The 27,823-nt window shown below is 43.8% G+C and overlaps 1 protein-coding gene across 5 annotated transcripts in view; it reads left to right on the top strand.

Moving 5' to 3' along the window:
* The window catches only part of ERG (ETS transcription factor ERG), a 154,424-nt gene that overhangs the window by 115,869 nt on the left and 10,732 nt on the right, over window positions 1-27,823 (top strand). For 4 of the 5 annotated variants that reach the window (XM_064705286.1, XM_064705324.1, XM_064705296.1 and 1 more), the window contains 5 exons: window positions 5,500-5,717; window positions 18,380-18,531; window positions 21,899-22,102; window positions 23,020-23,100; window positions 24,978-25,049. In XM_064705286.1, coding sequence (XP_064561356.1) covers window positions 5,500-5,717; window positions 18,380-18,531; window positions 21,899-22,102; window positions 23,020-23,100; window positions 24,978-25,049 — 727 coding nt within the window. The remainder of the gene's footprint in view (window positions 1-5,499; window positions 5,718-18,379; window positions 18,532-21,898; window positions 22,103-23,019; window positions 23,101-24,977; window positions 25,050-27,823) is intronic. The other variant, XM_064705314.1, reaches the window with a different exon arrangement.

Genomic DNA, 27,823 nt, shown 5'->3' with positions numbered 1-27,823 from the left:
TAAGCTCCATGTGTTCTTTTCTTCATATCCCTTTACTCCAGACATTAATTACTAGAAATTAAAGGCTTCATTTCTGAGATGTCAGGAGAATATGTTGCATCGTGTGAAATTCAGGAAGATGACCCATTCACTGCTAAAATTATTGTCAAAAAGGTACAAACCTTTGCAAAACTGAAAGAAGCCTGTCATGCATCTATTTTGTAATAATTATTAATGTTTACATTTCTTAATCCCACTTACGGCTTGATGTTGCCAAACTGCTCCAGAGACAGCATTAATATGGATGAGAAAAAGAGATTAACATGTAAATGAGTAATGAAAAGCATTTACTAGGAATAGAACTGGCATCCATATGTAATAAAACCTTGCCAAACATTGTCAGTATTAATAGCTTTGTTTACATTTCTACGTGGCCAGACCATGCCGCTATTTTTTTCATAATGGTGAGTTCTGACAATTTTTCTATTAGATTTGGTCCAGGAGCTTGCATTTGCAATTATAACACAAAACAGATTTTGAAGTCCTTGTATTTAGGAGAGAAATAACCCACACTGCTTTCTGTCAGCTGTTCCAGGACAGCAGCTTGCTGTTGGAGCCTTCCTTTCACAGCTCACACTTTGGGGACACCAAGCCATGCCTATCATCAGAAATTCCTGTAGAACTGAGAAATGCTTCCTATTGCTGGCTGCTTTTCCCCAGGATGAGATTCAGGGCTGGTTCTGCCAGGTTGGGTTCTGGTTGTTCAGCATCCCTGGGTCTTGCAGTGTCAGTGGATTATTCAGAAAAGGCTGGGCCACAAATCCTCACGTTTTAAGTGGCTTAAGTTGAGCCCAGGGTTGGAATCCCTCTGGAGCCAGGCTGGGAGAGCTGAGGGTGCTCATCTGGAGAAGAGAAGCTCCAGGGAGAGCTCAGAGGCCCTTCCAGGGCCTAAGGGGGCTCCAGGAGAGCTGGAAAGGGGCTGGGGACAAGGGATGGAGAGACAGGACCCAGGAAATGGCTTCAAAATAGTATTTGATGGGATCTTGGGAAATAGGAATTGTTTCCTGGCAGGGGCTGGGATGGAATTCCACCCCTGGATCCCTGGAAGTGCCCAAGGCCAGGTTGGACACTGGGGCTTGGGCTAGCCTGGGACAGTGGAAGGTGTCCCAGGGAGGTGGAATGAAGTGATCTTTTAGTTCCCTTCCTACCCAACCCATTCTTTGATTCACTGATTAAAGATCATTGAGAGGAAGAAGAGGCTGAAGAAGACCTGAGGCTGATTCCAGCATGGGCCACGTCCTTTAGTTGTGCTGACTCCTCATGTCTTGCACAGGCTTTGATGGCCAGGGCAGCTTTTGTCACCCGGGGAGGGGAGATCCCTGTCCTGCTGTCCTTCCAGACAGGCCACCAAGACCAGGAGGGTGAATGGCAGAGGGTGTTGTGGGGTGCACATTAATGATCCTCCACACAGGGCCTGACCCTCAGCACACAAAGCTGGCAGGAGCTCAGTGGTTCCTGCAGAGCCTTCCCAGACCTGGCAGTGAGCACTGACTGATAACCAGCACGATGGATACAGATGATAAACCACAGCTAAACTCAGTCTAATAAACCACAGCTAAACTCAGGCTCAGCTTGCTTTCTCCAGGAATTTTCCTCTCAAATGTGAAGTTTAAATCTGTCTCTTGGGCTCATTTATGTTTGTCTTGTTTTGTGTCCATAGTTGTAGATTTTCACACAGCCCTAGGTAATTTGGTTTGTATTTCAAGCATTTACAATGTTCATCAGGAAGTTTAAATGTTTGCATTTTCCCTCTTCAGGCAACATAATGGACACCCATAGCACAAGCAGTGTTTGTTGTCATTAGTAATGCCAATAAATAGAAAACCCTTTTTTTCTTGTTCTTTACATTTATACTTACCCTAAATATCCATAAATTAACTTACATTAGGTGGAGTCATTTTTAGTAGGAACCAGAAAATTTGCTTTGTGTTACTTGTGTGGGGGAGGATGAGAAATAAATCCATTATGGATTTATTTCTCCATTCCAAAACAGGCTTGATGCCTGTTTTGAAAAGGTCCATGAGTGAACAGTTATAGTAGTAAATACAATACTCTAACAGTAACTCTTTATACTCTTTACAATACTAAATACAATATTCCACTATTTACAGTAGTAAATAGAGTTAAATAATGTTTTATTTGCAATCTGTATCAGCTTTCTCCTGTATAATTCACCCTTTAGTGTATTTACTGGAGCTAACTCTTTCAAAATCAACATTTTGGTTTGTGTTTTTTGTCTCATGGATTGGGGCAGAAAAGAGGGAACTGTGCATTCAGTAGTGTCAAGCATGGGATGCACTGTGATCATCTGGTCAGATTGTGTTTGTGCACACATATATTTAATTTTGGGGAGTTATTTCATGAAAAAATCTTGTGGGCTGCTGAGAAAGAGCTCTTTATTTTCCTTCCGGTGTAACATCTTTCTTTAGTTCTTGTTATGTCATCCCTGCTACTTTATAATCCAAGCACATCAAGTTCCCTGAGGTTTCTCAGCAGAGCCAGGGAAGAATCCTTGAGGAGCAAGGGACCAGTGGCCATCTCCCCCCACACCTCCTTGGTCTGCAGGTTTTCTCAGAAAAGGCTCTTTAGAAAAGCTTCAGACCACCAACAGCAAAGATTTCTGGCGTGACAAAAAGGGGAGGTGTATCCTGGCATCCTTTTTGTCTCACAGAACCAGAGGCAGAGGTAGCTGGTTGCATTTTGGTGGGAGAGAAGGAAGGAACTGAGAAGTCAATTGTGGCAGCCTAGTGGTGATCTTTGCACCCAGGTGACATCTGAAAATCAGCAGTAAAAGGGTGCAGATCACTGCCTGAACTCAGTGTTAGTAATTCAATCATGAGTCTCAGGGAGCTTGAAGGGCCTGAGATCCCCCTCCCCAAGCCCTGGGATTAAGGGGTGATCTCAGTTTTCACAGGCAGTTAGAGGCAGGAAGTGATGTTCTCACCTTTGCAACTATGAATATTAGCAGAGTGCACCCCAAGGCCTCACAAACAAGATGGATAAAAAGGAGGAAATGTAGAATCACAGAGTAGAAACTCACCAGGATGAAGTCCAGCTATTCCCCCTGCATAGAACATCTGCAAGGGTCACACCATGGGTTTTGAAATGAACAAACACTGATTTTTAGGGCAGCATGTGACTGCTGGAGCTCAGCAGAGCCCTCTTCAGCAGCCAGGGAGGGTGGGAGCCTGCAGAAAACCACCCACCCTCCCAGAGAACTCCCATCCCTTTCTCTCTCCCTTCTCCTCTGCTGACAGGACCATGTTTCTGGCCGTCAGCAGCAGATCTGGCAGGAGCACAGCCCACCCACACTGCCTCACAGAGCTCCCTGCCCCGAGTCTGGCTCAGGATTCCCCTCATTCCCTGATCCTTGGCCCCCAAACTCGCAGCCATGGCCAGCTGGCCCAGCCTCCCCCTCAGCTTCCATCAGCCCCTGGGCCCACACGGAGCCTCCTCAATGGCCCAGGGCTGGGAATTGTCCCCAAAATCCAGGGAGGAGGTGCTGGGCTGCACCCCTGCTCCATTCCAGGCCAGGATGGAGTCACACAGTGGGGATTGTCCCCAAAATGTCAGGAGGGAGATGCTGGGCTGCACCTCTGCTCCATTCCAGGCCAGGATGGAGTCCCACAGTGGGCCACTGCCCTTTCACAGAGTCCCTGAGACTGGAAAAGCCCTCCCAGCCCATTGAGCCCAAGCTGTTCCCAGTGCCCACATTGTCACTGAGTGCCACATCCAGGTGCTCATTGGACACCTCCAGGGATGGGGACTCCAGCACCTCCCTGGGCAGCCTCTTCCAATGATTGAATTTGCACCCTTATGCACCTTGTGCCCCCAAAGTGACCCCTGGAGAAGCTGGATTTCCTCAGAATTGTGCTTTTAGAGGGTGCCCCCAAGCCTGTGCACTGCTGGAGGACAGTGTGGCAGCCTCCCTCGTGCCTGGGGAGCCTCATCTCAGGTGGAATGTGTCCCTTCAGGAGTTTCAGCCCTTCCCACACTTCTTGGTGGATGTGGTGGCTACAGGCTCTGCCTCACTCACAAGACTCAGCTCCAGATAGCTCAGGTGCCAGCAGGAATGCTTGGCAGTGGGGATAGAGGGTCACTGTCCCTCCCTCTGGTCTCTGTCAGGCCTCCAGACAGACGTGATGGCACCTGATGGGCCCTGCTGCCCTCAACCATAACCCCCATGCTGCCATGAAGAGGATGGGAAGCACTTCCCACTCTCCAGAGTGGGATTTCCACCAGGAAGAGTTGCCATCAGAGGGAGGAAAGTGGCTGGTGGGCATGGTGTCCCTGTGTTAGAGATTGTGCCTTAATCCCTTGGCTCCTGGTCCAGAAAGGACTTGGCTGGGTCCCTGAGGAAGGAAAGGAGGATCCCAGGGGCTCAGCAGGGCCTGGCCTTTGGTTGCTCCTCTCAGGGGCTGCAATTTTTGCTTCATTCAGCAGATTTCACCCTCTGTATCTCTACTGAGACCCCACAGACCTGGGCTGTGCTGCCCACCCTGCCCTCTCCTCCGTTCCCAGTGTTTGGTAGTGTGCGTTTGTGTTTCTCCCAAGTGTTTGGTAGTGTGTGTTTGTGTTTCTGCCCAGCTGCACTGGGAGGGTCTCCCCAGGGAGAGTTCCCCCATCAAGTCCATCTATTTTTAAAAAGAACTTAAATCTTATCCAAACCACATCAAAGTAAGTGGAATTTTTTTTGTTGTTGCCTTTGGTGGGGTTTGCAGCAGGCCTAGAGCCCACAGCAGGACTTTGTTTGCCACTATGACCAGTGGCAAACCTCTGATGTCAGGGAGAGAACCTCTAATCCAATGAATTTTGCTCTGAAGCTCACTCAGAGTGAAAAATTAAATAAAATATGGAAGAAACATTGCTATCCAAGTTTTGTTTTCTTCTTCTTTTGCATTATCTTTTCTATTATCTTTTTCCTTTCTCAGAGAGAATTGTTATTCCTGGTCACTGTGGGTAACTAACACCCTCAGGCATGATCATGCAATATTCCAAGCATCTTTTGTAGGGATATAAACCACATTATTATTTGTACCATTCCATGCCATCCTCTGGTGCACAACTGTTACAACTGTCCTGTCATTTGCTGACAACACCTGTCCCCATGGGTCCTCACCTTCAGTGACAAAAGTGCTGTGCCTAAAAACTAATAGAACAGAACACAACTATTAGATTGGAAGAGACCTTCAAGACCCTTGAGTCCAGCCCAGCCCCAACAGCTCAACTGAACCCTGGCACCCAGTGCCACATCCAGGCTTTGTTAAACACACCCAGGGATGGGGACTCCAGCACCTCCCATTCCAGAACTTTATCACTCTTTCCGTAAAAAACATTTTCCTAACATCCAACCTAATTTTTCCTTGATGCATGAGACTGTTCCCCTCCCTGTGAGATGGAGAAGCCCTTTTTCCCTGGGGAGCCTTGTGCTGTTTGCCCTGACCTGTCTCTGGTTTGCAGGAAGCGTTATCGGTGGTGAGTGAAGACCAGTCCCTGTTCGAGTGTGCCTACGGATCACCCCACCTCACCAAGACAGAGATGACAGCCTCCTCCTCCAGTGAATATGGGCAGACCTCCAAGATGAGCCCACGTGTCCCCCAGCAGGACTGGTTGTCACAGCCCCCGGCCAGAGTCACCATCAAGATGGAGTGTAACCCCAACCAGGTGAACGGGTCAAGGTAAGGAGGCTGGGGGTGGCTCAAGAACAGGGATTTTTGTGATGGATGTGGCTCAGTTGTCTCAACCTGTGAATTTAGCACCATTTTAGGTGCCTCATTATCCCACCTGGCCACTGCTGCCATCCCTGGAGGCTCCAGGTTGTCCTGCCTTGACCTGCAATCCATGTTCAGGTGTTACAGAGAGTCTGAAATGGTGCTACTGACACAGACTTCTCCTGAGCTTGTGCAGTGCCTTTCTTCTGACTGCTGATCATTTTTGGATGTGAATTTGCTTTGCACACCAGGTGAAAGAGCACATATTAAAGTTAATAAAATGGGGATTTGCTGTAGCCTGGAGCAGCACCATTGATCCATCAAAGGGTGTGGTGTGTGTGATCTAACACTCCATGGAAGCTGTCAGATCCAACAATTTGGGCAGTTGTCTTTGCTCCAAAGATAACCAAACAGGGAAACACTGGCAGTAAAATCTTGTAATGGCAGAGGGAGTGAACTATTGATCTTTCCTTTTGTAGTCACTGTAAACATAATGCCAAAAAGTGGAGTTGGATTTAAGAACTCATGCTGAAAAAAAAAACATCAATATGGAGGCAGGCAGGGGAGTAGAAAGGAACAGAAAAATAAATAACTCAACAGGCAGTAGCCACAGAGTGTCTGTGTATTGACTGTTGTCTCAGGACATTTTTTGGGGGAATGTCACTATAAAGAAGACTTGTGTCAATTAGTCTGCAAAGGTATTACAGTGGATTTTTGGATATTGACTGGTGCCTTTCCCAAGCTTAGGAGCACCCTGTGGGACATCTGAAGAAACACAATGAAGATTTGTATTTTTTTTTAAGGAAGCTATCCAAACAAGTGCTTTCCTGTTTAAAATCCCTGACTGTCAAAACAGTTTTCCTTTGGTGTTGCTGAGGGGCAAAGGTCCAGAAGAGTCAGTTGCTGACAATTGTTAGTGATGTACCAGTGGAGCCGGTGCTTTACATCTCCCTGTCACAAACACCTGTGCTGTGTTTTAATCTCATCTCCCAGGGTCAGTTGTTGAGGAAAACCTCAGCCCTGGGCTCTGTGGTTGCTGTTCACACTTGCTGTGCTGGTGTGATGAGCACCACTGGCAGGGCAAAGTGGTCTGCCAGCTTATCACACCTTCTCCGTTCTGTGGTGAGGGTGCGAATTGGGCTGAAGTCAAATCAGGATTTCCAGTGAGCAGTCAAAGATTTGAGATACATAGAAATAAATGGTGAGCTGAAGTTACCAAGAATTAGAGGAAGTTTTTTTGTAAGGCTGCTTATTAAGAAGTTTAGGTGTCTTTAGCCTATTCCAGTGTCTTTTTAATTTTTTTTGTGCTAAGCAAATGCACAGGTATAATCATAAATGGTGTATTGATTCAAAATCAGTCTTGCCTGCTTCCTAAAATGCCTCTGAAATATTTGTGCTGGCATTTCTTTAAGAGAACTGATCGCAGCTTCCCTCAGTGTAAATTCCATAAAGTGCACTGGAGTAGATAATCAGAGTTAATTGTTGCTGAGAGGTTTAGGTTGGATTTTAGGGCAAGGTTCTTCCCCAGAGGGTGCTGGCACTGCCCAGGCTGCCCAGGGAATGGGCACAGCCCTGAGACTGCCAGAGCTCCCTTGGTCAGCACTGCCAAGGTTGCCCAGGGTGGGATTTTGGGGGGGTCTGGGCAGGGCAGGGGTGGCACTGGATTATCCCTGTGGGTCCCTTCCAACTCAGGATATTCCATGATTCTGTATTTTCTCCTTCTTTTTGCTGTTTTCTATTAGCATGTGCAGGCACTGAGGCACTCAGGGTGATGCTGTGGCTCCCTGCACAGGAGGTGGCTGAGATTTCAGCTGCCAAAATTCCCCTTTGTGGATAGAGGTGCCTGCATTTCCTTCAGGGCTGTCTGCACTGTCCTCATGAAATGCTTGTGCTTGTGGGGAGGGGTCCTTTGTCAGGAACTGGAGGGACAGGACACAGGGAATGGCTTCAAACTGGATGGGATCCTGGGAATGAGGAATTGTTCCCTGGCAGAGTGGGCAGGGGCTGGGATGGAATTCCATCCCTGGATCCCTGGCAGTGCCCAAGGCCAGGTTGGACACTGGGGCTGGAGCAGCCTGGGACAGTGGGAGGTGTTTGTTTATTAATCTTGAGGTTTTTTACAGCCTTCCCTGTTGAAAGATTAGTGCAGAGTTCCTAAATGGAGACAGCAAGGAAAATTCATACTTCAATACATTTCCTAAGGCATGACTTGCTGGAAAAGAAAAAAGTAAAAAAAAAAAAAAAAAAAATTAAAAGCCAGCAAAGGAAAAAAAAGAAAAAAAAAGAAAAAAAATCACTTAAAAGCTACAAAAAAAATTGGCAAAAGAAAAAAAAATATTGCATGCTTGTACTATACACAAAAATATTTTTAAAAAAATTATTGTCATTAAGAAATGCTGTTTATTTCATCAGAGAATTTTTATTTTATAGGGTCTAACTCAGGCCTGATAAAAAGATCTTAATACTACACTTTTAATGGAGAACTAACACTGCCAATCAACAAAAATAAATAAGTTGTGGCATTTCTACGTCTCACATACATGTGTGTAATATGTCGTGTTATTACACTCTGAGAATTGAAATGTGGTTTTCCTGCCAGTTTTAGGGAGAACAAAGTGTGAATCAGATTGTGCTACCCTGCCTTTCTGTGAGTTAATTTGCATTTCTTTTCTGCAGAAGCCTTCCCTACTCTTCTTCTTTTGCCATCCATAAAACTATTTCCTTAAATGATAATATTAAATTATAATATTTCCTCACTTCTTAAAATGCTTTGTCAGTTCAATATTTCCACAAGCAATTCCTGGAGTGCTTGGAGCTGCATTTCATTTTTTATTACGACTGTACCTGCTCTGTTTAGACCCATTCTAAAATCTGAGTTGTCCCAGAGGAGTCTAAAATACAACCCCACATCTCAGAGCTGTGCAAGTGCTGCCCTGAGGATCTCCAGGGCATCTCTGTCCTCTCATGTGAACACTTGGATCTGAATAATTCTGGATGCAAAGCAGGGAATGAGATCCCACAAAGTGGTGGCCAGGGAGAAGTTAACACTGCAATTTTTTGCTGTCCAGAGCTTCCTGGCCATATATTCTGTGCTTTGGAGGGGGGTATAAAATTTTGGGAACTGAACTCCTCAGACACCCCCAATTAAGCACCCACACAGAGAAGGAACGTGCCCTCTCTGCTAGGACTTTCCCCAGACATATTTTGGCTGTGATTGCCCTTCATTAAATTCCAAATTTAACAGTCTCAGAGCTGGCATTCCTGTGAATACCAGAGAAATGCCATTAGAATGAAATTTAAGGGTTATTTTCAGTGTGCTGCACAGGGATTAGCTACCCACTTTTCTTTAACAATAAAGTATTTTTCAAGGTAAACCCTGCAGCCCAGCACCACAAAATACAGTCTGGGGCTTACCTTAAATTAAATAAAGCAAGAAAAGTTTAAATTAAAGCTATCATTTACCTGGCTGTTGTTGCATATATAATACAGGTGGTATCAAATTGAGTTTCTCTAAGTACATTAATTCTGTTCCTTCCAGGTACATAAATCTAATGAGACCTTTTGTGCTACACTACAGTCAATCTTTCACCTGAATGTAACAATCCTGTTTCCTGCTATTTATTGCTCCTGGGTCAGGCCAAAAAGATTCACTCTGCAGTATAAATCTGGATGTTGCATATGCCACACTGGCACTTTGCTGTTTATTGTTCTTTATGTATTCCATCAAATGAGGCATGAGCAGTTCTATCACAATGAGTGCAATTCATGTCATGCATTCAGGGAGAAATTCACTCTGTGGAAATGCTCTCATGAGGCTCTTGGTACTGCTTAAACAACATTTATAAATCCATGGATTTCCCAGTGGGCTTCGAATACGCTCACCCATGGGGCTGTGCTGTGCCCATGGGTGGCACTACACAAAGGTAACTTGCAATAATGACATTTACTGCAGGCAATCCATCTTTTTCAGGCAGGCTGAAGGGGAACACAGAGTCTTATTCAGGCCACAGATAAATTTCTCTTGCCATGAGCAGCGTGATGATTTCATTGAAGAAGTATTTTGAAAGTTAACTGCAGTGAAAGCACAGCAGAAGCTTTCCAACATCAGCTTGGCTGATAGAGAAGTTTGAAAGAAATGCCAGAAATAATTAGTTGTCCTTAGGATTTAATCATGTGCAAAATGTTGATTTAAGTGCTACCAGTTGTTGCTTGAAAACCATTTGAGAATGAAATTATCACTTAATACATCTTTTGTGCTGGCTCTTTTGGGAAATACCATTTTTCTTTGCATGTAACTGCCTGAATTTTCATCAAAGAGCCTCTGTACTCTCCAGGTTCAGAATGTCTGACACACTGGAGGACTTTGCAGAGTCCAGGGTGAACTTGAGTTTCTTTGCTGGTGGTTTTTTTCTTTTTCCCTTGATGTAAAGTCTCCTAAGGAGTAGATTCTTTGTGCTATACAAGCCATCAGATTGGAATATGGGGAGCCCGAGGTGCCTTGTGCCATCAGGATGTGTAACAGCTGCTCAGGCATGGGGAGGGAAAATTCATCCATGTGGAGCTCTGTATTCCAACAGATCCATCCTGCTCCTAGGATCCAGGCTGGCAGCCTTTAAGCTGTAGGAGGCACATCTACATCACGGTGTGATACTGGTGGATTTAATTACAGCATTTAAGCAGCTCCACAGAATCACTGAGTTGTGGAATTGTTGGGGTTGGAAGGCACCTCAGGAGATCATTCTTGTTGCCAAGGCAGGGTCACCTGGATCAGGAGATTCAGGAACACATCCAGGTGGGGTTGGATTGTCCCTGTGCAGCAGTTCCAGAGCTCTGCCACCACAAAGTAAAGAAATTCTTCCCCTGTTGAGGTGGAATTTCTTGTGGTTCCATTTATGGCCATCACACTTCATCCTCCCACTGAGAATTCTGTCCCCATCCTCTGGCTCCCACCTGATGAATGTTCTCCCCAGAGAGGGAGACTCCTTGTTCTCCTCTCCTGTGCAGCAGTTCCAGAGCTCTGACATCCATAAAGTAAAGAAATTCTTCCCCCCGTTGAGGTGGAACTTCTTGTGGTTCCATTTATGGCCACTGCTCCTCATCCTGACACTGAAAATTCTGGTCCTATCCTCTGGCCCCCACCTGGTGAATGTTCTCCCCAGAGAGGGAGACTCCTTGTTCTCCTCTCCTGTGCAGCAGTTCCAGAGCTCTGCCACCACAAAGTAAAGGAATTCTTCCCCTGTTGAGGTGGAATTTCTTGTGGTTCCATTTATGGCCACTGCTCCTCATCCTGACACTGAAAATTCTGTCCCCGTCCTCTTGACCCCCACCTGGTGAGCATCCAGCACTTGTAGGGACAGGGCTGATGTGCACCCATCCCCGTGCCATCTCTGGTTTGCCAAGGCTTTTCCAGCCCTGGAGTACAGCCCCATGATGGGGGCATGGTGCCACGTGCCCTCCATATCTGGTGGCACATCCAGCCTGGCATTCCTGGGGACCCTCAGCTCAGACTAACCAGTAAGCCTGGCCCAAAGCCCCCTGCAGGCCATGGGATTGTCTCCAGTGATGCCATGATGATTTTTTGTTAACTTTTTATCTACTTTTTATATATTCTCAGTACCCTTAACATACATATTTGTAATTCTTTAAACCTAATATCTTGATCCTAATATTCTACTAAGTGAAAAAAACCAAACATCCTAATAACTTCACAATTAAAAACCAAAAAACCTTACACTGTCTTAAAAAACCAAAACTCCCTCTAAAACATATCATGTAAAGTAAAATTAGGCCTATCTAAAAAAAAAATTAAAATAGAAAAATGTCATTCAATGCTATTCATTTAAGCCTCTCATTAAAACATCTTTGTTAAATATGCTAATTTACAAAATCTATACAATTCTGTATGCAATCTATGATTTATATACATTTCAGCATATTCCGCCTTACCAAAATATTACACCATAAAAATCCTTGTTAAATACCAAAATAAAAAACTCTTTGTCTAACTCTTAATACTAAAACCAAAGAAAAGGCATCACCAGCAGAGTCAGCCCCTATTGCAGCCTAGGGCAGAGCTGGGACATGTCTCCTAAGAGGATGATTCTCCTTATTGGAGCTGCCTGTGTAAAATGTTATTAATTTTTGGTAAAAAGACGTTGCTTTTCTCAGACTGATAATCCTTTTTCCCACTGAATGGGTGGTTGGTGGGGTGGCTGCCTACCAAGCTGGAAAAATGGCAAAGTCAGGATGTGTGACTGCTTCAAGAAGCTCCTCTTTGCTCTGAAAATCCACCAGCTTAACACGAGCCCTTGCGTGTGTGTGTGTGGGCATGGTTTGGCTCTGTTCTTGAGGCAAACATGTTGCCAAGGGGAAAAACAAACTCAGCTCACTAATACTACAACTATTTTGTTTTTTTGGAAGCTTTTTGGGTTGGCAGGTGCTAAATAAGAAGCTTTCCAGTCTGGGATAATGAACTCATTCATAATTATAATTGCTACGTTTGGGATTGACCGCTGAATTCCCAGCAACCAAAGGCTTTGAGATGGGCAGTGAAATATAAAAATAATCTTCAAATAATGACATAGGACCCCACAAGAGTTATGATCACTGTCATTATTTAAGACTATTGCCATCCTTGCTTTTTTATTTCCTGTTTACTGTGTCCAGGGCACTTAGAGCTGGTGGTGAGCTTTTTCCTCTGCCCTGTCATTAGTGGGTGTTTCATTTTGATCAGGGCAGCATCAGTGGGGTTGTTGAGTATTTAAACTTTAGGAATAGCTGCTCAAGACAAAACAGAAGGTAAGGAAAAGTCCTTAAAAAAAAATTGGCACCCTCGCAGCCCCTTAGTGCTAATCATGAAAATCAGCAGACATTCCACAGACATGAGGGATTATGGTTTCCATACAAGATGTCACTTCTGTTTATGCCTGGCATGCTCTATTTTCCTAACTTTCTATATGATCCCTGCCCACAAAAGAAGGCACGTGTGGTTTGGGAAGGGCCCCATCTCCTGGTATTTCATTTTTCACGAAACCACAAATACAACAGCCTTAAAAGCTCTTGAAATGAAATACAATTTGAGAAATGTAATCCATTACCATCATAATAGAATTTCTATAAAAATAATAAAAGAAAAACAAGAGAAAATAGGTCCTGAAAGTTATAGGCCAACTGGGAAGTCGTTGTGGCTTTGGCCTAGCTATCACCATGTCAAACCTCAGCCTTGTCCCAGGCAGCAATCTAATTGTAAATTATGTATATACAGAACATCATTTCTTAGCTTTGGCTTTTCGTGACCCCCTTCCCTGCTTTCCCTTTCTTCACTCCAACCTGACACGTAAGAAATATTGAAGTGTTTGCACTAATGGAGAAATGACAACGTGCAGTCAAACTTAAACCAGCTGTTTCCCCACACTGGGAGCACAAAGAGCAAAGCTGGGAATATTTATAGCTTGACTGGCCTCTAGTGAGCCAGACTCTGACTGCCTGCATTTGCCACCATGGCCTTGAGGCTGGAAGCAGCTGTGGGTTGCAGGATGGCTGGGGAAAGCTAAGGGGAAGAAAATGAAAATGCAAATGAAAAGATTGAATTGGCCAAAGTGATTGTTTGATTGGAGATGAGTGGTTGCTGGGTGTACAGCTCAGTGAAAAGCGCCTTGTGTTGTGTTTGCAGAAAGCCAGCCGCTCTGTCACAGGGGAAAGGAGCCAGAGGTGGCTCCAGGTGACATCTCTGGGTGACCCTGGGGCAACCTCATGTAATCTTGAGCACCCACTGAGCCCAGGGCACCACATACAGGGGGTTTGCCCCAGGTTTGGGTGCTCTGTTTGAGGGGGATGCCCCATTCCAGCCTCTCCATGGCCATGGCCTGCTGGGGCTGCTGGAAATGCAAAGCCCATCATGGAGCAGGGCAGTGCCATGAATGAGTGGCCATGGGGGGACTGCACTTTCCTTCTTTTTTTGTCATCTTAGGACTGCTTTTGTCACCTTATAGCAAAGATTAGAAGACTGTCAACATGCTTTCAGCACCAGTTTAAGCAGCTTTAGCCAGTGGTGTGTTTCTGAGGGACTTCCCTGCCTTCCACAGACCTGGCAGCTTGTTCCCACCCTGGCCATCCCTTTTCCAGTTACTCACCCATTTATTTATTTCTCTGTGTACAGCTCCCCAGCCCAGAGCATTGAGCAGTTGGGCAAGAGCCTGTTGGAGCAGATATTTTGACCAGTGTGAGTTTTCTGGCATTTTCAAGGCTCTGTTGTGCTGGAGTTCTCTGTGGGAAATTTTGCTCTTACAAGAAATCTTGGAAGGGAATCCAGAGGAGGCTTCAGGATGAGCAGAGGGATGGAGCAGCTCTGCTGGGAGGAAAGGCTGGCACAGCTGGCATTGTTCACCTGCACAGGAGAAGCTTTGGGCTGAGCTCAGGGTGGCCTTGCAGGGCCTGAAGGAGATGACAAGAAAGATGGAAATTCACAAGGGCCTGGAGTGACAGGACAAGGGGGAATGGGGTCAAACTTACAGAGAGCAGGTTTAGATGGGATCTTGGCAATGAGGAATTGTTCCCTGGCAGGGTGGGCAGGGCTGGGATGGAATTCCCAGAGTAGCTGGGGCTGTCCCTGGATCCCTGGCAGTGCCCAAGGCCAGGTTGGACACTGGGACAGTGGGAGGTGTCCCTGCCATGGCAGGGGTGGCACTGGGTGATCTTCAAGTTCCCTTCCAACCCAACCCATCCTGGGATTCCATGATTCTCTGAGTGCTGAGGCCTCCAAAACCCTCTGGAAGTGCTTTTCAGAGTCTCAGCACAGGCTCCTTCTCACCTGGCAGCATCTAGCTGTCCCCACTGTTCTTCAAAGTAATAAATTTTGGGGATGTTTCAGGGTTTTTTCTTCATAGGCCACTTTTTCAGTGACAGACTCCTTGGGGAGGAAGCACTGACCAAATTCACCTCAATCTGAGTGGCTGCAGTGAATGAGGATGAGGCTGAGCAAGCTTTGCACTGCCCTCAGCATGAGCTGACCTTGTAGCAGCTCTGTAATCCAAGCTGTGCTTGCTAAATAAACTTGTAAAGACATGTAGATATTTGGACAATACATTTTTTTTTCTCATTTATTTCACTCTGAAACTCAGAAATATTGAACAGAGGAGTTTTTATTAAGGGAATGATACACCCTACACATGTAGAGTTTTGCTGATTCCTAATCTGAATTTTCCCTGACACCTTGCATTTCAGCACAGCACAGGTGTTTTATGTCACCTGGGGAAAATAGTAGCATAGTGAAAAGGAAAAAATGTGCTTATTTATGAACTTACATCTGCTTTCATCAGAGTCAATGACTGGCAAAACTCCAGTCAGCTTTGGTAGGAATGGGTGATAAATTTAACTATCAAATCAGCTTGATTTTAAGTAACCCTGCTTTAAGGTGAGGCTTTCAAGTCTTAAGGAGAAAATACTTTCTCAGCAGATATTTATCATCTCAAGACTGGACAAAGTGTTCTTGGGTTCCATGACTGTGTGTAGCCTTACCTCTTTTTAATTTATATATTTTTTTCTTTTTTTTGTAAATTCCAGGTGTAACACAGTATATTTACAAAGGGCAAAAATAACAGGCAACCGTGAAGAAAAACATCTCTGGTTTCATTTCAGACCTGGAGCTGGGGATGAATCACTACAGAGCTGCACCCTTCATTCTGAGTACACTTTCCAAAAGCAGCTTTTCCACCCTGCTGCCCTGGTGGCACAGAAATAAAGCAGACTCACAGAAAGTCCTAAAAAAACCCCCTTTGTAGACAGTCACTCTCTTGTTGTTCTGGGCACTAGAAACACCATTTTCTAGCATCTGCTTGCATTTTCAGTTTTGCTTTCTGTGCTGTAGAAGTTTGTTCCAGGCAGTTGAGTTAAGCCCTGGCTCAGTGGTTTAGGGCACACACTCAATTTGAAGTACCAGAGTAGTCCTGTTAAATCCCATGGAGTTGATTCCATGCCTGAAATTAAGCGTGGCCTTAGGAGATTTGATGGATGGGGGATTTGCTTGTCCACCCAGTGAGCTAAAGGGACAAAACCCTTGACCATCTGCTTCTGGATTTTAATGAAAAGTTATGACTTATTTATGATCTTCTTCCCCACCCCTGTGTGTTTATATTCAGATCAAGAAAACCATCTCAGAAGCCCTGTCAGATTGCCAAAACCTCTGTGCTACTGGATCTTCCACATCATTTACTGCTCAGTGTTTACAAGAGTGTTTTTAATGCACCATTGCTTGTAGAAGTGCTGTGGGCTGCTACTGGTGGATATTTCACTTTGGAGTTCCTTTAGCCCAAGTTTCTTCCCCCAGAATAAAAAAGAAATTAAATAGCTCTGCCAGTTAAACTAAAGGATGTTGCTAGCTAAAAGTTCAGTGAATAAACCAAATAGTTTTTGTAACAGAATTGCTTTTGGGAGTTGGGGTCCACATCTGCACAGGTATAAGGGCAGGTGGTGGAGGATGTTTCTAAATGTCCATAATTTAAAGTGCAGGCTCACTCACGCATTTATGCCATTGGTATTTGTGGAAGGGAAGCAGAAAAAGGCAACATTTCACTCACAAGGAATCATCACAAAAGCTCTCCCTCAGATTTTGTGTCTGAAACAAAAAGCAGCTTTGTTTTGCTCTGTTTGGACAGAAATGGGCTGCATCCCAGGGTTATATTTAGTGGTGTGTGGTAGGAGAGCAAAACTAAACCTGAGAAAATATTGCCCAAGTGCTCTGGTTGTGAGAGGAAGGGCTGAATTCACCACCATGCAGTGGCAGGTGCTGGCTGTGTTTTCCCTGTGGTTGTTTTTGAGTTCTGGGGCTGACAGAGCAGTTGCAGGGCTTTTACACAGGGCACATTTCATAGGGGGTGTCTTTAGAGGAATCCTGGAAAAAGTGTGTGAAGCCAACATTTTCCAGGCAGCATTGGAGGCCCTCTTCCTTCTCCTAAATATGATGTTGCCAACCATTGAATGATCTCAAAAAAAAAAATAAAAATTGCCAACCATTGAATTATCTCAAAAATAAAAAAATATTCTATTTTTTTAACTGAAAATCAGCAGCAGCTGATTTTTTTTTTCCTTAATATCTACCTTAACACAGAAGGGTAAAATTAGTAGAAAAATTGCATAGAAAAAATAATGTTATGTTTTTATTTTCTTCTAGTATTTAAGATGTACACTAATTTTTCAGCTTTCCAAGTGCTGGTTCTCTTTTTAAAACACTCATGTGAGAATTATAGCTGGATTAGTTCCTGAAGCATGATAGTGCTGAGCAGTCAACACAACTGAGTCACAGGGCTTTGAAGGGGCTCCAAGAGAGCTGGAGAGGGACTTTGGAAAGGAGTGACAGGACAAGGGGGGAAAGCGTTAAACTGAAGGAGGGCAGAGTTAGATGGATATTGGGAATTGGGAATTGTTCCCTGGCAGGGTGGGCAGGGGCTGGGATGGAATTCCACCCCTGGATCCCTGGCAGTGCCCAAGGCCAGGTTGGACACTGGGGCTGGAACAGCCTGGGACAGTGGGAGGTGTCCCTGCCACGGCAGGGGGTGGAATGAGTGATTTTTAAATTCCCTTCCCACTCAACCCATTCTGAAATTCCACGATTCCATGAATCTGTGACTTACCTCTTGTTCAGTGAGGCCACAGCACAATTTCAGGAGTTAAATGGCAGGACTAAAGGAAAGCTTGTTAGTAATGAGGTATTGCTGAAGAAACCAATCCCCAGCTAACACCCTTCTTCCCTTGCCAAACAAACTCTTTACATTTAAAGGTATTCCCCATGGCTGAGTTCTTTATTTTGATTTTTGTAACAATTTTTCTCCCTCTGATGAAACACGTTGTAGACATTAAATTAAGGGACAAATATGTCTGTGTCTGCCAGAAAGAAAACTGTGATGCAATTAAAATGCCATTAGGGAAGCCCCTGTGGGATGTTAAACCTAAAGACTCTATTCAGAAAGCAAAGCCAAAATTAAAGAGGTGTCTGGTTGCAGATCCTCTGCAGATTTCCCTGTCTTGACTACAGTACCATGGAGACTGAGCTAGTCAGGAGCTGAAAGGTTTTTCCAGTCATGCGTGTGGTATTTTAAATCATGGCTTTGGCAAATATTCCCTTTTTTTGTGAGCCTTACATAGAAATGTGAATACATTGCATGACATGAAGTGCAACTGACTCTGGAACAACGGTGGCAGTGGAGGTGGGCAGCTCTCCAAGCCTTGGACTGCTTGGACAATGGCAACTAAGAATAGTTTTTCCCCCAGAAAATATGCAATAAGTGCATTTCTGTGTTTCTCAGTTGTCTGTGAGATGTTTGGAAAGGGAAATGCAGCTCCTTGCTGAACAAGCTCATGACCAAGCCTCCACTCCATGTCTGGAATTAAATTATAAGTATTTATAATTTCTGGAGAGATAGGAGAGCCTGATCCTTTGGTAACAGAAATAAATCTATGGTCTATTGAACTTGGTTGGTGTTTTTAGACAACTAAAGGAACCTACAGAGTCACTGGGTGGGGGGTACTGGGTTTTCCGGTTTTCCAGTTTTCCATTTCATTCCAGGTGATTTTCTTCAGGTGATATTAATATGGACTGGAATAATAATGGAAGCACACCTTTCTTGTCTGCCTAGGAATTCTCCAGATGACTGCAGCGTGGCGAAAGGAGGGAAGATGGTCAGCAGCTCAGACAGTGTTGGGATGAACTATGGAAGCTACATGGAGGAGAAGCACGTTCCACCCCCAAACATGACGACCAACGAACGGAGAGTCATTGTGCCAGCAGGTCAGACCCTCTGCACCAAATGCAAGCCAAAAAAACTGCATTTCCCTCAAGCCCACTAAGATTATTGGAGAGGGTTTGGGGAAAAGTAGTGATCCGGAGGAAAAGAGCAGTAGTTTGTAGGGGTTATTGAGAGAATGAGCTGAGGAGGATCATGAGGACATCTCCTCAATCTGTTCTTCCCATTTCAGCAGCAGAATGGGCTGATAAGAGGCACTCAGATCTTATCTGACTCCTGTAGCTCCTTCTTGGAGGATTACATCCTAAACTGAGCAAAAGGAAGAAGTACCTCCATTTCTTATCCCTTTGACAAGCTTGTGTATGGGATAGAGAGAGAAAGGATCCCTGTAGCACAGGTTATCTTTGAAAATACCAAAAAGTAGCTTCTGTGGATTCAAACAGGGCATGAAGAGCCTTTATGTGAGTTATCCCCTCCCTGAGTCTGGGCAGCATAAAACATTTTAATAAGCAAACTGACAACTCCACTGCAATGTAAGAGCACAATTGAGAAATTCTTGGTCAGCCTTGGCAGGCTTGGCTGTGGCATTCAACAGTTGATGGGACAAGAAGGCTGCTGCCTTGTTCTTGTTGCCTTGTCCTCCAAACAAACCTGGAATATTCTGCAGAATAATTAGCCTGCCTGTTTCCAAGTCACAGCATCATGGCATCTGTGGGTGTTCCTAAACCACAGGATGTAAACTCAACACCTGCAGCCAGGAGGGAATGTTTGCTGCTGGTTCCTCTCCAGCAGAGAGGTGCTGGTGTGAAATATTTCTGCCTCTGCCATGTTGCTTAATATTATTACAGTTTTTCAGTTGCTTAGACATGCAAGAGTACTGACTGTGGCCAGTTTTGCAAGCTGTGATTATTTCAGTTATTTGTCAAGAAAGGTGTGGACAAATCTGTTGCAGTGTCCTCCTCTGCAATGGTATTGTCAATTCTGTTCTGGAGACAGGAGAGTGATGCTCTGAATAATAAATGTCCTGCCGACACTGAAATACAGAGCTTTTGAATGTTCTCCTAAAACATTTCTCTCCCTGGTGTTTGGCACTTTTTAAAAAAAGACCTTTAGTAATTACTAGCATGGTTAGCCCAGCAAGGGATTTTTTTATTTAGTATATTCCTGGAGGTGTGTTTGAGGTGGGTTTGAATGATTATCAAGGAGCAAGATGGTCACAGTCTTGCCAGTTTGAAATCATTTGAAGAAATTAATAGGCAAAAATCAGGGGTTTTTTTATTATTGCATAGGCAGTGTGCAGTTCATGTGGTAAAGTTAGAAGTAAAATTCACATTTCCAGTTATGGTAACTTTCTGTTTATCATAATTAAGAAGAAAATTACTTTTTTAAAAAAAATTACAGACATAATGAAAATATTTTGGTAAATTTCCTGGTGTTTGGTTGTTTACTTCAGAGCAAACTGAGGTTCTCAGAGTTCTTTGCTGTAGGTGTGGGCAATCTCATCCAGACCTAAGATTAACCACCAGACTTGCATCCCTCTAGACTCCTGCTTATTTCATACCAGATGGAGGCATTATTTTAACTGTTTTTTGGTGGAATTCAGGAGGTCTCCGCCTCTTTCAGACCAGCCTGAACAGCAGTGAAAATAGAGGGAATGGCACTGAAGTTAAGCCATAGAAAAGCTATTTAGGCTGCCATTCATGTCCCAGATGTTCATGGAATGAACCTTGGGAGCCAATTGACCTCCATGTGCTCCATTCTCAGCCTCGAGGTTATCACAAAATCACTGAGTCATTAAAATTATACGGAAGAAGGTCCTGAAGAATTTTTCCCCTTGGCTTTAAACTTTTCTCTGTAAAAAGTATGAATTCTTTGTGGTATGAGCTGAGAGACCTTTGTGTTGGTTCCTTACTCAAGAACAAGGAAAGATAGAATGGGAGAGAAATAGAAAATGAGGTGTTTACAGGGAAAAATTTAAAAAAACTTAAATTAAAATCAAGGATTAATTTAAAAACATTTTGCTAGAAATCTCAGCGGTTTGGGGCTCTTTTTCCCCAGATGGTTTTGCCAATGCTTGAGGTATTGAGTGCAAAACCATGCAGGTGTAGCAGTGTATAACACAGCAGTTTGGGAAAAAAATGCAGAATATTTTATTATTCTAATATTATTAACTAGAGACCCACTCTAGTGTGTAAAATAACTGCCCATGAGTGCTTATTTAGCCTGTACTCAAGAAAGATTTTTCTAGACACGAGTGGAAATTTCACTTGAATAACGATAAGGACTGAGCTGAGAGTTTAGAAACTTGTTCAGCTCCAGCTTGCAGTGCTGTTAGTGGGCCAGAAGCTCTGTTAAAAAGAGCTAAAAGCAATGGCTAAAAAGGCCTAAAAACAATGAGGCAGAAGAGCTGAGTGGGAGAAGGAACTCACAAAATTCCCAGAATCACTGGGTTGGAAGAGACCTCAAAGACCATCGAGTCCAACCCATCCCCAACAGCCCAACTGAACCCTGGCCCCCAGTGCCACATCCAGGCTTTGTTAAACACACCCAGGGATGGGGACTCCACCACCTCCCTGGGCAGCCATTCCAGAACTTTCTCACCCTTGCTGGAAGAACCTTTTCCCTGCTATCCAACCTGTATTTCCCTTGGTGCAGCTCGAGGCTGTGTGCTCTGGTTGTGTCAGTGCTGCTGCAGACAGAGCCCAGCCCCAGGTGAGCACAGGCCCCTTTCAGGAGCTGTGCAGAGCGATGGGGGCAGCCCTGAGTCTCCTTTTCTCCAGGCTGAGCAGCCCCAGCTCCCTCAGGGCTTCCTCACAGGGTTTGTGTTCCCAGCCCCTCTCCAGCCTCGTTGTCCCCTCTGGATGTGCTCAGTGTCCCAAGATCCTTCCTAAATTTGAGGCCATTTCCTCTCCTCCTTTCCCTTGGGACGCAACAGCAGAACCCAACCTCCCCTGAGTGCCCCTCGTGTCAGGGAGTTGTGCAGAGCAATTTACAGAATTCACAGAATTCACAGAATGACCAGGTTGGAAGAGACCTTCAAGACCATCGAGTCCAGCCCAGCCCCAACAGCCCAACTGAACCCTGGCACCCAGTGCTACATCCAGGCTTTTTTTACATCCAGGGATGGGGACTCCAGCACCTCCCTGGGCAGCCATTCCAGAACTTTATCATCCTTTCTGTAAATAACTTTTTCCTAATATCCAACCTATGTTTCCCTTGACACAGCTTTGTTCCCTTGACAGGCTTTGTTGTTAGCACTCAGAGCTCTCAGCCCTCCACAGTTGCTCTCCCTTGCACTCAGCACACCAAATTAACTCCTCCAGCAGTCAGTAAAGTGGGGATTATTTTGCATGGGTCCAGTGCCCCAGCATTGCCCTTCCCAGCCTGATGTTTTGCTGTGTGTCCCTGCAGACCCCACGCTGTGGAGCACTGACCACGTGCGCCAGTGGCTGGAGTGGGCGGTCAAGGAGTACGGGCTGCCGGACGTGGACATCCTGCTCTTCCAGAACATCGACGGCAAGGAGCTCTGCAAAATGACCAAGGATGACTTCCAGAGGCTCACCCCCAGCTACAATGCAGACATCCTCCTGTCACACCTACACTACCTCAGAGAGAGTAAGCCAGCCCTGCGTCCTGCCTGCAGTCAGTCCCAGATTTACCGCTGCGGATAATTGGGTTTTCCAAATGTCTGTTGCAAATGTTGCTGTTCCTAAGGGCATTACAGGGAGGCCAGCCCAAGTCCTGTTGAGTTTGGTGGAAAGATTCCCATTAATTTCACTCATTTTTATCACAGACAAGAATTAGTGACTCTTTATAGGTATCCATCTCAGGGAAAAATTGAGTTGAAGCATATTGAGCAGGAAGAAAAAAATTGAGATGAAGCATGTTGAGCAGGAAGAAAAAAATCACATGGGGTTCAGTGCTGATGTTTTTTCTGGTCACATACTCATTTCTTTTCATTTTAACACAACAAGAGTGCAAACATTGATTCATAAAGTGAATTCCAGGCATGATTCTAAGGAATGGCAGGAGTTTGCTGTACTCTGGGTAGGACTGGGGAGATTCAACTGAATTGAATAAAAAAAAATTTGTAAATTCATGGAAAAAAGGAAGAGTCCCTGAAGTCCAAATGAAAATTAAATGTAGTGTATGGCTAGAATTTCAATGGGAAAAAAGAGATTACCTGGATTGAGGGCTTTCACCTAAGCTTGAGGAAATTTACCTCAGTTTAAAGAAGTTAAAATGGTTTTTAGAGAAAAAACCACCAAGCATTGCAACACCAGTGCGGTGCGGTCTCCTCCACACGCACACTGTCAATAACCAGCCAGAAATTTTGTGCATTCATAACAATAAATTATGATATTGGATAAATGAATGCCCTAATTTACCCTGTAGCCCACACACCTCCCTCCAAACGGCAGGCTGTTGATAGATTCACATTCAGGCAATCCTGTCAGGGGAAAAATATGGTTTAAAAAGATAATTCACGATTTTTTTTACATTTTGGTGTTGCTTTTTGTTTTGTTTTGTAGCTCCTCTTCCACATTTGACTTCAGATGATGTTGATAAAGCCTTACAAAACTCTCCACGGTTAATGCATGCTAGAAACACAGGTAATGCTGGCACTGCTCCCACTGCTGTAGGTCATCATCTTCTAAAAGCACAGGATTCCTTTCCATGGGCTGCTTGCTAAAAAAAATGAGGTGGTAAATGAGGAGGGAGGCAAGAGAGTCCCCTCCCTGCTGTCTGTGTGTTTTCTGCACAGACACACAGAGAAAAGGTGAGGTAACGCAGGGCCAGGTGGTGCAAAAATGGTGCAAAATTTTCTGGTGTCCTGCAAGAGGATGGGGTCCCTGACACAGCATAAACCTGCAGGTCTGGGGCCTTGCATCTGAGGATTTTTATGGTCCTTCTGTCCATTCTGCTGTAAGATTTACTCCATGGATCCCTAGAAGCTTGTTGGAGCTCAGAAGTGCTTTGGGCTCTGGGGGAATGGGGATGTTTCTCCTCCCATGAGCTAAATGTTGTGGGAATCAATAAAATTGCTCTTTAGGCAGTTAGCTCATCTCATTTTCTAGCTGCTGTGGGACTTGAGCTGGGAATTCCACTAAGGCTGATCTGAATTTAAAAATTATTTTTGTTGATATTCACCCTTCTGTTAATTTGGCCCAGAAAAGTGTTGAGTGTAGGCAGGAGAATGACACATGCCTCATCTGTCTTTCAGGATGCAACTTAAAGTATTTATGAAAATAATTCAGAGTCCATTTTAACTTGCTGTAACAGTTGTGCAGCAGAGGATGGCATGGAATGGTACAAATAATAATGTGGGTTATATCCCTACAAAAGATGTTTGGAATATTGCATGATCATGCCTGAGGGTGTTAGTTACCTACAGTGACCAGAAATAACAATTCTCTATGAGAAAGGAAAAAGATAATACAAAGGATAATGCAAAAGAAAAAGAAAACAAAACTTGGATAGCAATGTTTTTTTCATATTTTATTTTGTTTTTCACTCTGAGTGAGTTTCATAGCAAAATTCAGTGGATTAGATCTTTCCCTGATGTCAGAGGTTTGCCACTGGTCGTAGTGGCAAATAAACCCCACCAAAAGCAAAAAAAAAAAAAAAAATCAATTTATTTTGATGTGGTTTGGATAAGATTTGAATCCTTTTTAAAAACATTTGCACTTAATGGTCTTTTCCATCTCTGGCTTTGGAGATTCTCATTTGCCAAGCTGCTTCCACCTGTGGATATCCAAGTGTTGTTCAGCAGTTCTGTGTGTTATCTTTTTCTCTACGTGTGCACTGACAATGATATTCTGAAATTCATTTCACCAAAATGAGATTATCTGTCATTGGGGAGTGTGAATGATGGTGTGCTGATCGTCAGCATATGGGAAATCAGTTGTTCAATTTTCAGTGGGCCACAAAAGTGTTAGAAAAAAAGTTATTGAAATCAGCAATAATTGACTTTTTTGATCTTCCTGGAGAGAGTCATGAGAAGTCCATTGGTGTAGCCAGAGCAATTTCAATGCCTGAGAAAAGGGAGATTCCATTTCCTACATCAAGTTCAATATTTCTCATTTTTTCACTCTGTGGAAGATTAATGAGATATCTGAGGGTCTGACCCAAAAGTCTCTGTTGAAAATATGGACTTTTCTGGGAATGCACTAATGAAGGCAAAATGGTTTTATTTCAGGGGGTGCAAAGCCACCTTCCCAGGTGGAGGTGGTTGTGGTAGAAGGGATTTCCTGAGCTTGACTGTCTCCTTCTTAAAACAGATTTTGCACAGACTTTTATCCAGTAACTTGAATGGATTTACATAGACGTAGAAGATTATTAGAATTAACTTTTATATCTAACAGTCCAAAGGCAGAAATTAGTTATTCAGATTCCTCACTCATTCATTCTACAGGAGGGGAAAATACTGGTGGATTTAGGGACTGTGGAAATGAATCTTTAGGTGTTATGTTCTCTTCTTTCTCTTCAGGAGGTGCCACTTTTATTTTCCCAAACACATCAGTTTATCCAGAAGCAACACAAAGAATTGCAACCAGGCCAGGTATGAACAATGACCACTTTTTGTGTGCTGTGATCTTACTCATTTCATCTCTTGAAATATCTCATTCTTTTTCCCTTTTCATAAATAGAAGACTCTATTTTTAACATACACATATTATGTACTTATATCATATATATATGTGTCTCTGTAATTGTGTAGAGTGAAATAATTAGAGGCAAATAATTAAGTAGAGTTTAATAAGTCCATTTCTTCCACAAATCTCTGTCTTTGAAGCAAGTGTATCAACTTCTTAAAGCACCAGGGAATCAGAAACCTGAGCTCTGTTCAGTGGTTCTGTTACACTGTCCCAGCACAGTCATCTGTCAATCCCCTTCAGCTCTCTTTTTGTAAAATGAGGTTAAAATTCCTTTTTATTTCAAGTCTATTGTGGAAAAATACTCTAAAAATGCAGGATACAGGCTTCTCCTGCTGTCTAAATTTTATTTATGTTTGAGGCAAGCAGAACCCACAACAATCTGATTATGAGTTTAAGAGTCTTAAGTTAAATCAAAACATAAGGAAGGTCTTAAGGCTCAACGTTTTGAAACCTGTGAAAGTTTTGTGGATGTGCTCATTTGTGAAAGGTTTTCTTTCTATCACCCTTCACCACAAAAAATGCTGGAAAAATGCCTAAACTGGACATTGGCTTTTCCAATAATGAGTGCAGAGTACTAAGGGACATGAAGAGGAGCTGCAGCAAATGCTGAATTTAAAGAAAATCCATTACTGAGCCAGAGGCAAAAATCCAAGTGCTCAGAAGGGACATGCACTGGAATTGGCTGAGCTCTGGTCAAAAGAGATGTTGGCACATTAAAAAAGGGAGTTTGAAGAGGAATTATTTTATTTGTGCTCTAGGGTAGAGTGCAGGAGGGTTCATACAGATATTATTTAATATAGCCTTGTGTACATGTATATATGCATGTCTGTAGATTTGGTAATTGATAATCTGAAAAGAGAAAAAAGGAAACAACTTCCAGGGCATTACATCAACAAATTCAACTTGTTTGGGTCCTTGGAAATCAAAGTCTGCTAGAATTGTTTGTTTATATTAATGGCTGAAAAGGGAACTGCTGATCCAATGCATACATTTGGCTTTCATAAGGCATTCACCAAAACACCCCACAACTATTTACAATAGAAATTAAATCAGTGTATCATAAGAAACAAATTAAGAACTGGCTAATTATCCTGTCATCAGTAATGGACATCTTAAATTATTTTGGGATTGTTCAGCCTGGGGAAGAGAAGCTTTGGGGTGATGGAATTGTGGCCTGAAGGAGCCCCAGGAAAGCTGGGGAGAGACAATTTCCAAGGGATTCAGGGACAGCACACAGGGAATGGCTTCAAACTGACAGAAAGTAGGATTAGATGGGATATTGGGAATGAGGAATTGTTCCCTGGCAGGGTGGGCAGGGCTGGGATGGAATTCCATCCCTGGATCCCTGGCAGTGCCCAAGGCCAGGTTGGACACTGGGGCTGGAGCAGCCTGGGACAGTGGGAGGTGTCCCTGCCATGGCAGGGGTGGGACAGAATGATCTTTAATGTCCCTTCCAACCCAAACCATTCCATGATTCTATGATTTTGTTGTTAAACCCAGAGATTCCTACACAGGATTCCTGTCTAGGTACCCAGGAAGTTCATTAGGGAGAAGCAACTTAGCAATCAATTAACAACTGAAAACACAAGTTGATAAATGCAGCCCAAGGCAGAATTTATTTGCATATCTTACTGATTCCAAATTAGCCCCCTTCACTCATGAAGGAACAACTTAACAGAGTCATCTTTATTTATGGCACAGCGACAGCCAGAGTGAAAGTTGTGAACAAATGAAGAACCACCGTGGAAAATCCCATGGGAAATGTGGCTGTGCCATTAAACACCCTGGCAGTGTGGCCTTGCATGGAAAGCTGTGTCAATCATCCCTTATCAAAATGGCTTTTGGCAGAGTTTGGAGGTGCTTAGAAACGCCTGGGAAAGCCACGGGAGTATGGAAAAAAAATCTTTGGAGCATGTTGAGAGATACAGAGGTTTGAAATTGTTCAAATCACAGTCTGGGGTTGAGGAAACTTGATGTAATTATCAAAATAAAGAGAGTGACAGAGCACCTGCTTAGTGTCAGTATAAGAAGAAGTGATATTCCAAATAAATTAAACATTTTCATGGAGCATTAAAGCAGACTGGGGCACCCAGGAGCTCTCAGGGACACTGGGGAATGTCAGCACAAATGGGGATGAGAAAACAAAGCACAGCAATGGAAGCAATCACCAAACATAAATCCAGAGGCCCCAAACTATCAGTAATTCCCAGCAGAAATGAACATGTAACGTAAGACCAGAGGGACCTGGTGTCCTGCAGGAAAAGCTGTTCCAATGAAGAGGATTTCAGGAAAAGGCTGGAATTAGCCTGTTTTCCACTGGACTTGAATAAAAATTTGGATTTTTGTGTTTCCTGACAAGGTCCATTATTTCCATATTTGTTTAATCCTGTGTGTGACAGAAAAATAAAATGTAAATTTTCTCTAGAGGAAAAGGTTCTAAGCCACCTATCAGACATGGTGAGCTCTTTCATTTCATTATTTTTAAATAACTCACATTTAAAATGACACTTAACAAAATGCTTTGTGCCAGCATCTTTCTGCATTCACACCATTACTTGTGGAATTGCAGTTTAGTTTTAGGGTTCTTCTGTGCAGAACTAAACATTTTCCCCAAAGAACTGTAGTGATTTTGGAAATATTGTTTTAATTTATCTTTTACAATTGAAAGCTGATGGAC

The sequence above is a fragment of the Zonotrichia leucophrys genome, chromosome 1 (genome assembly GCF_028769735.1).
Source record: "Zonotrichia leucophrys gambelii isolate GWCS_2022_RI chromosome 1, RI_Zleu_2.0, whole genome shotgun sequence".
Lineage (NCBI taxonomy): Eukaryota > Metazoa > Chordata > Aves > Passeriformes > Passerellidae > Zonotrichia > Zonotrichia leucophrys.
The sequence above is the reverse complement of the archived record's forward strand: the minus strand, read 5'-3'. Positions and strand labels throughout refer to the sequence as shown.